Source organism: Oryzias melastigma, linkage group LG17 (genome assembly GCF_002922805.2).
Source record: "Oryzias melastigma strain HK-1 linkage group LG17, ASM292280v2, whole genome shotgun sequence".
In the NCBI taxonomy this organism is placed as follows: domain Eukaryota; kingdom Metazoa; phylum Chordata; class Actinopteri; order Beloniformes; family Adrianichthyidae; genus Oryzias; species Oryzias melastigma.
The window spans coordinates 13,001,086-13,016,302 of NC_050528.1; the positions used below are offsets into that span (position 1 = coordinate 13,001,086).

At 40.7% G+C, this 15,217-nt stretch overlaps 2 protein-coding genes across 2 annotated transcripts in view; both read left to right on the forward strand.

Moving 5' to 3' along the window:
• The window catches only part of dhx9 (DEAH (Asp-Glu-Ala-His) box helicase 9), an 11,036-nt gene extending 10,811 nt beyond the window's left edge, over window positions 1-225 (forward strand). The window contains exon 29 of the mRNA XM_036216321.1: window positions 1-225. This exon is cut by the window's left edge and continues 3 nt beyond it. Coding sequence (XP_036072214.1) covers window positions 1-82 — 82 coding nt within the window. The 3' untranslated portion in view covers window positions 83-225.
• Window positions 226-5,227: 5,002 nt separating this feature from the next.
• Window positions 5,228-15,217, forward strand: part of lamc1 (laminin, gamma 1) — a 43,644-nt gene continuing 33,654 nt past the window's right edge. Inside the window, exon 1 of the mRNA XM_024268653.2 lies at window positions 5,228-5,926. Coding sequence (XP_024124421.1) covers window positions 5,551-5,926 — 376 coding nt within the window. The 5' untranslated portion in view covers window positions 5,228-5,550. The remainder of the gene's footprint in view (window positions 5,927-15,217) is intronic.

The following is a 15,217-nucleotide window of genomic DNA, read 5'->3' on the forward strand; positions in this document are numbered from 1 at the left end:
TGGAGGTTATGGAGGTGGAGGGGGTTACAGAGGAGGAGGGGGAGGTTACGGAGATGGGGGAGGTTACAGAGGAGGATATTAATTTCCAGAACCACGCCTCTGTGTTTATGATCCAGCCTGTTGTTGTTGTTTTGATACATGTTTGTAAAGTAGAGGGAACGTCAACTGATCTGTTTTTAGTTCATGGTGAAGTGGTCAAATAAATGATTTTTCCTTAACACAAAATTTGTGTGACCGTGATTTTTTTTTCCCCTTCCATTGACTGTACAAGAGAACTGGACTGAGTAGGTGTGATGTCACCCCTTGCATGTGGAAGCCGCATGTGGACTAACTTCTTGTTTTATTTTTCAAAAATTTTCACTATTAAATCGATATTTTAGGACTTTTATGTCATATAGCCAAAAAAACTTTTTTCTAATAGTCTTTTAAAAAAATATTTCTGATCAAGATTGGTTTGAAGACATTTAATAATTATGTTAATAAAAGCCTTTTTTTGAATAAATCACTTTGTTGGTTGCACAGTCAGTCTTTTTCATCCATCTTCATCACAACATCTGTTTGAGGAAGACTGACAAAATCCTGCAGGTAGATATAACATTTCAGATAATCACAGAAATGATCTTCAAAGTGTATAAAAATCGTCCATTTTCATCATAAACCTAAAAGCTCTACTAGAAAGAGTTTTGAAGTTCCACTTATTCTGTCAGACTATTTTTCCTATATATTTTCCAAACTGCCATCATCTGTTGGGGTTATGAGCATGCTGGAGCCTATCCCTGTAGTGGCGTGAGAGAGCTGGGTAAACCCTATATGGTTCCAGACTATAAAGAGGAAAATTAATTACTTTTTAAATGTATTTATGGTTTTATTTATTTTATAAGTTATTATTAATAAAAAGATTAAGATTAAAAAGACATAATAAAGTTTTTAATATATATATACAGTAATAACTACATAAATTAATAGTACATCAATAACCCTCCCCTTATTGTAATATTTTAATATTGAAATTTCTAATAATTGATTTTAAATATTTTTCACAAATAAATTGTTCTCTGTTATTTTTTCATATTATTTTTTACATTAAATTGCTATGTTCGCTTTTGGTTTCTTTAAATTCTGTCTAGTTTACTAAAATAACTATTTTTTATTTTCATATTTTCAGTGTAGCATCAGCTTAAATATTGTGTGTGCCTTTGCTCCTGCATTCTTATAATTATATTTTCTTGTATAAATGGGCCTCACATTTATGGTAGAAACGCATAACAATGTGTCTGTATCGATATGTTCCTTTTAGTTGACCTGTTGCCATGGTGATGGGTAAGTCTGACCTCCACTGATGATGGCTCCCTCTTGACCTCGTGATAAACTCTAGCTTGTTTTTGTCAGAGCAGGTTAAACTTAACTGGTTTTGTTTTATTGAAACTCAAAACTGAAATTTCAGCTCAGGTTTAAACTATTCAGTTTGTTAGTAAACTCAAACTAAGTTAAATCTCTCACTTGGCATCTGACTTGAAAAATGACAAAAAAAAGTCCGCCAGCAGGGGGCGTCAGATGACTTATTTGATCTTTAGCATGAGTTAAAGTCAAAACGTTTTAGTTTGAACAATTAGAGATTACAAAAAAGTGATTTAAATTATTATATTGAACATCTAAGACAATTTTCTGAAAAGTGAATGAAACCAAACTGGAGCATCATTATCACCTCGTCAGTGAGAAGACTGCAGAGTCTGGACACAAACATATCTTTCTGACACATGTCCAAAGTTAAGGGGGAGGCAAGATGCTCCAAGATGTCAAACATCTGCTCCTGCGTCTCAAAGCAGCAGCTTCTTACAGGAAAGGTCAGAATCCATGTTAACCTCTGTTATCTTCATCTGAACAAATCCACATTTAAGTTATTAAAGACAGAGATGACCCACAGCTGGACCTCTCAGAACCAGAAACGTGAAGCTGCTTCTCGATAAGCTCATGATAAAAAACAATGTAGTCTTTGAGCTCCAGCATGTTCCAACACCTTCATTTCCCTCAGGATTTTCAAACCACGGAAGGAAAACTCCCATCTGTCAACAAACTGTGAGGAAATCATGTTAAAGAGTCGTAAACACACCAGGAGGTGTTTGCATTTTTTTCCCCACCAAGCAGAACCGGCGAGGAGTTGGAAGGAGAGGAAAAGCCGTGGTACCTCTAGAAACCTCAGAAAGAGCCTTGACCTCGACTTCTACAGATTAGGGGTCATTTGGGATCATTTCAGTGGAAACTTATAAATGTCATACTCAGTTATGTGAAGCTTTTGCTTTAAATCCTCATCAAAAATGCACAACAAGACCAAATTTGTCTTCAGAAAAAATAACTACATCTAGATGAATGACACAAGTCGTCATCAGGAATGCAGGAGGCCTTGACGGTTCTGGTTCAAAAACCTGTGAGAACGTTTTTGAAAAATAAGACGTGTGAGTGATCCTCCAAGATTGTAGACCCATTTCAACACCTTCAAACTGATCAGGTGTCTACAGTTTGTCAAAACATCTGAATTTGAGTGTAGATATTATTGATGAACTAATCATAGTAGTACTGTGATTACTGGAGAACAAAAACACCTCAAAGTTTTAACAGCATCAAAAAAGGTAAAACTAAGCTAAATATGAAATGAAAGCCTTCTGGATGGGGAGGGCCATCCGTAACTCTTAACCCTCAAGCTCTCTTATGGGGTCCAGATGACCCCACCCTTATATTAACGTGTGATTCCTCCCATGACAAAGATGGACAAAGGTGGACAGGAGTTTATGCCTCCCATGGAAACCAGTGAAGAAAAAAAACATTTGAAAAAATAAAGTTCAGCACGCTTTGTTGTGGGGTACAAATGACCCCACTTTTAATGTAAACATGCCAAGGACAGCACAAGGGTTAAATATGTTTAGGTCTCTAAAGTTTTGGAATTTTGGAGGAGAAAATAGCTTTTCAGTAAACAGTTGTGATTAGGTATGTGGGTGGAGGTTCTTATTTGCCTCATTTGACATTGACTTGAAGTTGAGTCATGATATCTGGACTTGAAATCTCCTTTCTTAAATTTTTAGGAAATTCCCTCTGAAAAAAGTGGCACACTTTAAGGTTATAATGTTTGAAGCATTATACTTCATAGTTGAGCATTAAAATATATAAAAATTATTCCCTTATTCTAATTATTGTCAATCAGGAGCAGATGAATTAATGTTGTTGGAAAAGGCTTGTAGATGGATTGTAGGTGCTACAATCAGCTGGGCAGAAGTTCTCTGCTCCATTCTGATCCATGTAAGCCTTTGTTTTCCTCAACCGAGCTGCCATCTGGCTCAAACCTGTACGGCTGGATAGCTCCAATATTGCTCGCCATTTTTGTTGCACCTGTAACGTTAGGTTGGGGTTGTGATGCTCTATAAGCTAGAGGGACAGAGAGTAAATAGTTGGATGGTGCAAAATGAGGGCAGGCCCATAGTCCTACCCACAACCCAGAGATGAATTTCTAATAAACTCCTGCAGCTCTGCAAAACTATGTCCTAGAAAACAACAGCTTTTTTTTTATTTAGGCTAAAATTACAGAATTATAAACAAAAGACCACTGGGAACACTTTTACATTAGATCAAAAGATGATCAGAGTACTTCTTTCTGTTTATGGCACACCTGAAGTTTAAAGTTAGTATAATTCCTATATAGCACATGTACACGTCTACAGTATACTTGCAATACTCTTACTTAAGTATACTTAATAAAATGAACTTCAAGTGTACTACTTTTTGTCAAGGGTTTCCTTTTAATGTTATTGTACGGAGAGAAAACAGTCTCAATCCGACTTGTGTGTGTGTAATTCTTGATTTGTGCGTTTCTTTGTGTGGTGACCTCGCACTGTCTGCTCGCGCTGTATAAGGAGAGGTGGAGTGAGTCGATCAGCTCTACGCCCGCCTTTCTGGGGCAAGCAGGCAGTCGAAGGTCCAATACGAATGCTTCCCTTCTCCCTAGCCCTTGTCCGTTCCCCTTTATTTAGCCCTCCAAATCGAGAGTTATAAAAAAATAGTGTCTCACATTTCCGACGTCACTTTTGTCGATGACGTCACCCTAATCGCCAGTCCACTAGCGTTAGCGCGGAGCTTCCAGCACTTGAATATACATAACCACAGCGGTTTTATAACTTTTAAAAGGTCATGCTGCAGCAAAAAGTCATTCCTTACATTTAAATGTGGACATCTATGTACAAATCAGACGTGAAAAGAGTCTCACATCTGATTTGTACATAAATGTCATTTTGTGTGTGTGTGTAACAAGCGGTTCGTGTGTAATGTTTAAAGATTTGTGTGTGTACTTAGTTTCAAGCTGTGGTAATTTTAAATTGTGCATGTGTAATATTCATTCATTCATCTTCTTGGCCGCTTCTTCCCTTTCGGGGTCGCGGGGGTGCCGGAGCCTATCCCGGCTACTGAAGGGCGAAGGCGGGGTTTACCCTGGACAGGTCGCCAGTCTGTCACAGGGCCTCAATCACACACACATTCACTCTCACATTCACACCTAGGGGAAATTTAGAGTCACCAATTCACCTAGGAAGCATGTTTTTGGACAGGGGTAGGAAGCCGGAGTCCCCGGTGAAAACCCATGCATGCACGGGGAGAACATGCAAACTCCACACAGAAAGATCCCAGCTGGGATTTGAACCAGGGCCTTCTCGCTGTGAGGCAAGAGCGCTAACCACCGTGCAGCCCTATGTGTAAAATATATTTTGTATTTTTTTTTATTTTTGTACTTCAGCATAAAATGCATTGTATGGGTAACAAATCAAGAATTACTGCATGTCCAAGTCCAAAGTTACGCACTAATCAAGAATTACACACGCACAAATCGGGGTGAGGCTATTTTCTCTCCATACAATCTCTCACTTCTGACAATGCATTCTACTTATTACTTTTCTTTTGTGTTTGGTTTTCCCGCCATGACTTTGGGAGCCGTTTCTAAAGAGGCATTGTTCTATTAACGTCACAAATGAAAAACTTCACTCTCTAGGTTTCAATACAACGCTTTTTTATGTTTACAATCACCTATTTTTGTCTAAAGAGTTATTAATTTAACTGGAGTTTTGCCCAAGGACATATCTATTGGGTTTGGGGTTTCAGCCCCCACCATCCTCAGGATCCATGTCCCAAAAGAACCCCCTCCCCTTTCAAAAAGTTTTTTTTAAACTTTATGAATTCACGCGGGTCGACGAGCATTTGACGACACACCTTCACCATCAACGCGCGTGCCTGAGCGGGACCTGTGCTGTGATTTGAGATGTCAGAGGTTAGCTGACACGGAAGTGGCTGCCCCCCCACTCCCACGCAGCTGCGCAGTAGCGGCCTGGGTGTAGTCTGGACTCAGCGGCTCGAACTCAGCGGCACAGCCGGGAGAGGAGAAGCAACAGGCGGCCTGCAGCGAGCGCAGCGCCGCTTCTTTCCAGCGGGAGTCCGAGCGGAGAGTGGCCGCGAACTTCAGGGAAAGTTCTGGAAAAGTTTTTCTGGGCCGGGAGGGGCACGGAGCGAGCCAGCAGGATGCAGAATTTGGTGCGGACTGTGGCGGTTCTGGGCTGGGTGGCGGCGGTGTGCGTCTCCGCGGCCATGGACGAGTGCGAGGACGCGCAGGGCCGGCCGCAGCGCTGCATGCCCGAGTTCGTGAACGCCGCCTTCAACGTGACGGTGGTGGCTACCAACACCTGCGGCTCCCCCCCCGAGGAGTACTGCGTGCAGACCGGAGCCACCGGCGTCACCAAGTCCTGCCACATCTGCGACGCGCGCGACCAGCGGAACCACCACAGCGCCGCGTACCTGACCGACTACAACAACCAGCAGGACGCCACCTGGTGGCAGAGCCAGACCATGCTGGCGGGGGTCCAGTACCCCACCTCCATCAACCTCACCCTGCATCTCGGTAAGGTGCTCCAGCTCTCAGAGCAGGGCCGTGCGCGTGCATCACCTGCCTCACCTGACAGTGGCGTCTCCAGAAAATGTTTCTTGGGGGGTTTAATGAAAGCATCAGGGGGACCCCTTCTGAGATCCACAACATTAAAACTATTGTGAGCCAGTTAGCAGAAAATAAACCATAAAAAAATCAACATAAAAAAGTTTTTATTCTTTATCTTTTCAAAATAAATATAATTAAAGTAGATTTTACACACAAAATGATGAACTTATTATTATTATTATTATTTTGTGTCATTTGGCTGAGATATGTTATAGGTATTCGGACTGGTTTGCTTAAAGCAGGGGTGTCAAACTCAATCCCACTAGGTGCCAAAATCCAAAACACACCTTAGGTCGCGGGTTGAACGAGATAAACATTTATTGAACACTCTAAAATTATATATTTTTAAAATTTACATTTTAACATAATTATGAACTAGATATATAGCATTGCCTTCAATAATGCTAGTGTGAATGCTGCAAGCTGAAATTGGCCGCTGAAGATGCTGAAATTGATAGCTAAAAACGCTGAAGTTGATAGCCAGCTAAAATATTAGCTAAAATTACCCTAAAAAACAAAATGAAAAAAACTAGATTAGCTAAACCGCTAGCATGTAGCTGATGAAATAGCTAAAAATAGCATAAAAATAGAAAAAAAAACTAACTCCAACCAGCCTGAAAAATGTTTAAAATGAGCCCAATTTGGCCAAAACGGCTAGCATGTAGCTGAAACATTAGCTAAATTCCAAAATAGCCTAAAAAACTAAAAGAAAGCCTAAATTAGCCTAAACAGCTAGCATGTAGCTGAAGTATTAGCTAAATTCTAAAATAGCCTAAAAAACTAAAAAAAAGCCTAAATTAGCCAAAACAGCTAGCATGTAGCTAAAGTATTAGCTAAACTCTAAAACAGCTTACAAAATCTTGGTTAAACTTTTAAACCGTACATTTTTAAGATAATTGTGAATAATAAAAAGGCAGGAATATTATTCAAGAACAAAACAACTTAAATCTTAAATAACTTTCAATATTTTATCCTCCATAAAATTATGTTTTATCAAAATTATGCAAGTTAGAAATGAGCGCAAGATAACATCGGCTCATTAATAACAATAAAATAAAATGATCTGGAGGGCTGGATAGAATTACCTGGTGTGCCAGATCTGGCCTCCGGGCCTCGACTTTGACGCCTATGGCCTAAAGTGGACCAGAGTTTGTTTTACCCGGAACACGTTTTCAGTCTGAACGCACTCAAGCGGACCCTAGTCCAGGCCCGGGAACCACTCTTGGACCTGTCTTTCAAGGCGATCTTGATTTGATTGATTCCAATCGGACTGAGTTCATTCCAGTATTCCTCACTCTGAATAGGATCCGTGCTCGGAGTGAAACAACTAAACCAAAATGGCCACCATAGCCAGGCATGTAAACAAAGCCGCGGACAAATGTGAAGCAACAATAAACACAGCAACTCATTGAAATGTGGTTGGTTGAATGCAGGCTCATTAAAACAACTTTTAGCTGGATGCAAAATGCTTCTCACACTTTTTTTCTGACAATCTATATGTCATAACACTTATCAGCGTACCTTCATAATCGACTTCTGAGTAACCACCTTGCAGCAATAAATGTTGAATCTGACGATACAGATGTTCAAAATTGGTCAGTGAAATAAATAGTTTCAATAAGTGAACAATCTTGACAAGGATTGCTAATATTCTATTATTCTTCTGCTTGTAATTCCTGGTTAATGACTGAAGAGATCTTAAGTCACATGGTTTTATTAACAAGCTTCGGTTAGAAAAAGAAATGTCCGATTGATAGGAGACCGAATACAGACCAAATGGAAGATTCAGAGCTTCAGAGCTCTGTCTCTGGACCAATGGACTTTTCCAGGCTGCATACACCCTAAAATCTTAGAGATGTAGGTTTTTCTTTTTATTTGATTGAAACTTCAAATTTGTCACTGGTTGATTGAGTTCCAGCGAATCAAAGGTGAACTTTTGTTATATAGATTTTTTTTTTTAAATAAAATATATCATCTCATGATAGAACACATATTTTAATAAAATTAAGATTGAAACTGCATTTCTGAGAATTTTTTGTTTTAAATCGTAAATCAGGAGCAGATAAAAAATGCTTTTTAATAAAGAGCTTATTTGTGAAGTAGAAAACACTGGGTGGGCCTCCAGCTCTCTGCTCTGCTCCATTCTGATGCATCAGCTGAAGACAAACAGATCCATGTATGTCTTTGTTTTCCTCGTCTGAGCTGGTATCTGGCTCAGAACTGTACGACTGAATAGCTCCAAGATTGCTCACCATTTGTGTTGGATTGGCAATTTTAGGTTGGAATGTGGGGGCTGTAAGCTAGTGAGAGAGCATGTAAACACAGAGCTCTCAGCATTGGGGAGGGAAGGGTGAGCAGGATTGCACCGCGTCAATAGTCTTGTCTACAACTCAGACATGAACTTCTGATGAACCTCGATAGAAACTATGTCCTAGAGAAAAATGTGATTTTTTTTTTTTTTAATTTTGGCTAAAAAAGGCTTCACCATAATTAAAAAACCACTGGGAACACTTAGAGAAAAGATAGCTGGAGTGGGTTTTTAAGGTGATGTTGACCCCTCAATAACTTTAGGATTAGTGTGTATCCGCTATAGTTTGTGTTCAGGACAGTTTTTAAACGACTTGCACTGAATTCAATTTAAATATTAATAAACTTTATCTGTTTAAAAGCCATTTTAACAACTCAGTAAATTAGTTTTAATTGTTTTGTTGGTTTGTGTTGCGTAACCTAATTCCACCAAAAGACATGGTGTCATAAGGCTGTAAACTGGTTGTAAACTAATTATTATATTCTAGCTAATCAGCGTAGGTGTAATCACAAATGCTCCAGAAAAATCCTGATTTAGCAGATTGGATTGTCAGAGTTAGTGGAGGCCTTCATCTCCCTGTGCTTGCTTGGGTTTTCTCTGGACTCTCCAGCTTTTTCCATCAGTCCAAAGACATGTTTCATTGGTCATTTGAAGACTAAATTGTTCTTTAGGAGTGTGTGAGACCCTGAGATGAACTCTTGGGCCCAATCTGAATTCCTCCCTTCTCGTTCTCCCTTCCCCTCTATTTGAAGGGGCAGATGCAGTGCAAGTGTGTCCGGGATGTTTTCTTTTTTTAATTTTACACCCCAGGTGGAGGGATATAAAGTCCTCCATCGCGAGGCTAAACCGCGCTGCTGAGTGGCGCTTTTGTTCATGTAGATGCACTCTGAACCAGAGATGTCTACATTTAAATGTAAGTAATGACTTTTTGTTGTAGCATGACCTTTTTAAAGTTATAAAACCGTTGTTATGTGTTATCAAGGGCTGGAAGCTCCGCGCTAAAGCTAACCGACTGGCGATTATTGGTGACGCCATTGACGAAAGTGACGTCCAAAGTATGAGACACTCATTTTTGAATAAAAAAATAGTTTGGAGGGCTAAATGAAGGGGAAGGGAGAAGGGAAGAATTTAGATTGGGCCTTGGATGTACCCTTCCTTGCCCCTGATGTAACTAAGTCATTGACTGTATATGAGAACTGATGCCACCAATAGAAACTCTTTCAGCTCCAACCAAATTAAGTCAATTCAGTTGCTATTTTGTTTGCGATGCAGATGCTGCCATGTCGGAACCAGAAGTGGTCAGTAAGCAGTGATTGGTCCGAGTCTGTCTGGGTCGATGTTTCTTTGGAAGCCACTCTCACCAATCAGGAGTGAGCACACCTTTTCCTCTGAAAACAGGCTCTGGACCATCTTTTAACCAAACACTTCAAAATCACATATTTATATTGAGGCATCTAATTGGCCAGTTTATATCTAAAATAACTTGCGGTACAGCAAAACTATCTTTAAAAATTAGGATTATCAAGACCATGTTGACCTGAAGAACCAAGCTAACATTTGAGCTTAACTTGCTACACACGTTGTCACTTGGCTCCAGTTTAACAGAATTAACTACTGTGGTATTATAGCCCTAAATATGATGTCCATGCATGTGGACTCCAAGTCGTAACCCCTGTGGTATCCTAGACATGTTTACATTAAAAGTGGGGTCATCTTGACCCCACAAGACGGCGTGCTGAACTTTTTTTTTCAAGGATTTATTATCTTCACTAGTGTCCATGACAGACATGAAATCCTGTCCACCTTTGTCATGGGACAGATCACACATTAATATAAGGATGGGGTCATTTGGACCCCAAAAAAGAGCACAAGGGTTAAGAGGCTAATAATAAAGAATCAGAGCAAGAATAGTTATTATGACGAATACAACAACAGCTGTTTATTACTCAGTAGAAATCTATAAGGTTTCAGGTTTTTAGAACCAGCAGGTACTTCCTGTTTGGAACGCCAGAAAGGAGAGGTCTCTGTCCGATTCTCATATACAGTCAATGAGCTTAATTGTCTCTGTGACCCTACAGGACAGAACAGGAATGATAGATGATTTGAGTGTAACAGCATTTGTCTCTGATCATTTTTTTTTATGTTTTATAGTTTCAATAATTAGTTAATGTTTGCATCTTACCTGTAAATGTTCTTTAATATTGGTACATTTTCTGTCATGGAGGATAGAAGTAATAATATAAACTTTTTTATTCTAAGATGAGATAACTTCCGTCCACAGGTTTCTCAGATATAGCTGTGAACGCTATACGTACACTTGTTGCTCAAGAACCTGTCAGTTTCTCTAACTATTTGTAGAGAGCTAAGCTAAGCTACATTCACACCGGCAGCAGCCTCTTTCTATGTCAACATTTATGACGTAGACTAAGGAGTCCTTGTTGGAGTTTCGATGGGGAGGATCTACAACTGCGACTCTCAGGCTTGTGAAGGATGGCAATAAAACATGTTTTGGTCAAAGTTCTGCTGTCATAGTTGACTTTGTTCTGATAGGCGTAGTACCACGGATGGCCACTAGAGCTTACAAACCCCCTCCTTTATTGCAGTCAAGTATTTCGAACAAAGACTCCGTTTTGTCCGGAAAATAGCGCCTTTGAAGCCCCTCAGGTGGTTGTGAGTCTGCTGTGGGTGTGTTGTGCAGCAGAGTGGGTATATTAGTGTTCAGGGTATTAAAATTACCCTCCCAAGTCTATCCCCCTGAGGGGGTCTAAACAGCAGTTCCTCTGGTTCTGACATTGGTCTACATTCCTGAGGCGTGCGCTCATGCTGCCGCCTGCTTGCCTTCATCACTGCTCTCAGCAGGGTCTTCCTCACTCGTCCCAGAACAGAACCAGTTTATTGGTGATATAAAGACAGTTTTTTAAGGCTGTGTAAAGAAACTCCGCCTTCTGCTGTGGCGTCATGGTTATTAATACTAAAATGTTTCAGTTCCTATAAAATTGAGTTTGTTTCATTTTGTTAATTTATTCTCTTCATGTTTTTGTTGCCAGTTTTCTCGTGATAACGACATTTACCTTTCTTTTTCTTTCCCATTTTCTCATCAAAATGAGATCTACTATTTCTTTAAAACGAGAAAGCTAATTCAGTGCACTACTAGATATTCCTGCACTGCAGTTTCATAGTAATCTGGGATTAGGGTAGGAATTTGGACATAGCATAATTGTTTGTTATCACAACATAACAACATTTGTTTTCTCTTGATAATGTAGATGTAGATGTTGTTTTCACAAGTAAACAGATAAAAAGCATAAACAACCATGGTAGGCCGTTTGCTGCTTGTAATTTTCTACGGATTTATTCTCTTGTTTTGTTTTGTTTTTCGTGATGTGTTTACTTTTTGTTTTTGAACTGTTTTTCATTAAAGCTAGGACTTTTTTTACATTATGTAAGTTTTATAATCTTTTTTTGCACATATCTTAAATTTGCTGTTTCATTGTTTTTGCGTTTCCTGTTAGCAAAGTCAAACATTTGAGATTCATAACTCCTCCCCCTCTAGACTGTAGCGCCCTCTGTTGGTTGTAGCGCCCCCTGTTGGCTATCTTCATGCCGAATCATCCCACATCTCCGCGGATGACTGCAGCGTTCATGCCTTTAGGGGAGGGGTCTGCGTCTTTGAAGAGCTTTAGCAGGAAGCCAGCTTGTCTGGACATGTACCTGTGAGTCCAGGCCGGAGGCCACATGAAAGACCCACAATGGGAGGCGGGTCTTCTAAATTTGGATTAAAGTGGTTGAAAGCCTGTGGACCAGGTGACGCCAAAGCTTCATGAGAGGTGGGGGGGGGCAGCCTGCAGTCATGTATGACTGTGATGATGCCCCCCCCCCGCACACACAGAGCTCTCTAGATTCCTGAATGCTGAATATTCGAGTTGAGGGCCCCTCAAGTGCCCATTTCCCCTCTTAACAAAGACGAATGAAAAGTCCCCCCCACCCCGCCTCTCTTTGGGACAAAGGTCCAGCAGATAGGAGAACAAGAACACCCCCCGCCTGATTTTCATGTGATCTACATGCTGGATCTTTCCAATGTTTTTGTGTGGGAGAGTTTTGTAACGCATTTCCTTCACTGGAAGAGACGACTGACTACAAAACACTTGTGGATTTAGCAGAAATGACATCTGCTAAAAACAGAATAGGGGATAATTCAGATTGGGGACATGTATATGTATATATATATATATATAAACATATATATAAACAGAACAATGGGTGGAACTGTAGTGCTTTAAGCATCTACTGATGATTGTCATAGAGCACCGTCACCCCCGGGTATGTCAAGGAAGGGAACTTAGCATTTAGCTAACCTAACAATTAACTTCAAACTAATTTACAAACTGTAAAAAAATTAATTGACCTTGTAGACCATTGTCCAGCGGAGGTTTGTGTTCAACAAAAGACACTTTTCTGAGGGATATGTTGTAAAAATGCTGCCGAAAAAGACAGCTGTACTCGAGGTCCTCCCCTGCCCCACTGAGACGTCCTCCTCTGCAACGGAAGGAATGTCTCAAACTGAATGAATCCTTACCAACAGAAGACGACGTTACAGAAGAGCCCTGTTGAATAAGCAAACTTATGTCGCTTTTATCTTTCAAACAGAATGAAGGAAATTCATCAGGAATTCTTCCTGAAGCGTTTTTTTCCCTCAGTTCTCCGCCTTCTCCTAGCTTTGTAATCTTCAAAAATCATTCACAGAATTATTTTTTATTCAATAAACAATATCTCTAGATGATTCCTATTAGTAGTATCAAAGGTCACATGGGCTGTGCTCTTAGTTCAGATGAAGGCATTGACAGCATATAAGAACTGGACTGAGTGAGCCCCTGGAGTTCCAAATAAGAAGGACCTGCTGGTTCCAAAAAAGTCATTATTCTACAGACTTTCATCGAGAAATAAACTGCTATTATTCAGTCATTATATTTATCAGGATGACCATTCTTGCTCTACTACCTTTTATTGGAATCTTTTTTTCCATAATATTTTTGATGTAACGCAAGTTATTTAAGCTTTAAACTGTGGACTCGTACCAACTCGGGACTATCACGCTTATTGACCACATCTGGTTCCACCATGGCGACAGCTGTATTGCGGAAAATTGGTAACTGAGTTGACTTCATTTGATTGGTAAGCATCTCATTTTCTATGGGTGACATCACACCCCCTCGGTCCAGTTCTCTTATACAGTCAATTGATGACTGTCTTTTGTACAGAATGCGTTCAGTTTGATAAATTTATGATAATGAGCAGATCTTTGCTCTATAGTACTGCACTTATTTCCTATGAGGGTTTAAACTTTGAGAGTTTAACCAAGACAGAAAAGCATGAAAAAAGATATGTCTGTCTGAGAAAGGCTTATAAAATTTGCAGCGAGGACTACAAGACGCAGTTAAAATAATGAGACGTAAGATGCCAATTTAGATGCAAAGGAACTACCATGAATCTGGGGGTTACAGGGGTCAAAGTTAGACCAACTCCAAAGCACAAAAACAACCTAAAGAGATGTGTTTTTCCTGTTCAGTGATTCAAACCCCTGATTCCAGTCATGCTTACACTTTTCCTTGCCCTCTGCTTCCCCCCGATCTCGCCATTGCCCCCCTCAACCCTGTTTTTAGACAGTGGTACGGAGGAAAGTCTATCTGTGCTTCATCCTGCAGCCTCGCGTCTCTGTGATGACTGAGCGCAGGTGCTGAGCGTTTCTTTCACAGCCATGTTTCCTCTTTCACCAAGCAGAGCATCATCGGCTTTACTGACTTTAGTTTTTAGCCATAACCTGTGAGAGGTAAGCTCTGCCCCCCTGTGTTACTCCTGCTCCCTACAGCAGCTGCCCGCCCCTCGTTGGCTGTGAAGGTCCCTGCTTTGAAAGATGTTTGCTGTGAGTAAATGTTGCGCTGCAGGTGTGGAAACCAGAAGTTTGTTCCAACATGGTGGGTTGAGCTTTGTTTTTAGTCGATACAGAACCGTATCTGTAAGCTTCATTTGGGGTGACACTGGGATTTTTGTGTTTCCCGATTCAGCAGAGGTTTTTTTTTTTTTTTAAATTTTTAAATCTGCATCTTCTTGCACTTTCTGTTTGAAATGGTCAGCTTTGGTTATTGTTACTCAAAGGCTCCGCCCCCTTGATGCTGTGCTCTGATTGGCCATCAACTACAGCTGCCAGTACAGAAGCTGTTTTTACTTGTGATGTCATGAAGTTTAGAGGCGATTGTGAGCAAAACGGGGTTCTAAAACTGGCTCGTCTGGTGATCATTGAACTCGATCTGTCACATGAAGTTTTTTGTATGAAAACAGAGTGTGGGAAAACTCTGTTTCCCATCACGAGTCTCTTCTGGATCAGCCAGCTGTTGAAAATTACATCAAACTTGGAAAAGGAGGGGAAGGGGGGGCGGTGACTCATCTGGTCGGCCTCATTGTTTTGTGTTAGGCTCAGCGTGGGAAACTGGGGTGCGGGGGGAGGAAAGGGGGGGCACAGCTGGAGCACAGCTGTCCCGAAAAACTCTGAGCTGATGAGAGAGACCCCTGCACCCCCTCACCAAACAACAGATCAGCTGATGTTCTGCTGTTTTCATCTTCAGAGGAATTCTGCCCTCAAACTTCAAAGACCCCCCCCCACACACACACACATTAACACACTCAGTCTTGTAATCACGCTCGTGATCTGTTCATGATTCGTGATCCGTGGAGCTGAACTTTTCTCGCTCCAGTTCTTGGTGTGTTGAACTTTCAGAGTCATCTCTTTCCCTGCCTGCAGCAGATGACCAGTATGGTGGTGGTGATGTTTTTTTTCTCCCACCCCCCCAGAAGAACTTTGGGGAGTTTTCCTTCCCCCTTTGGGCCATTCCGGT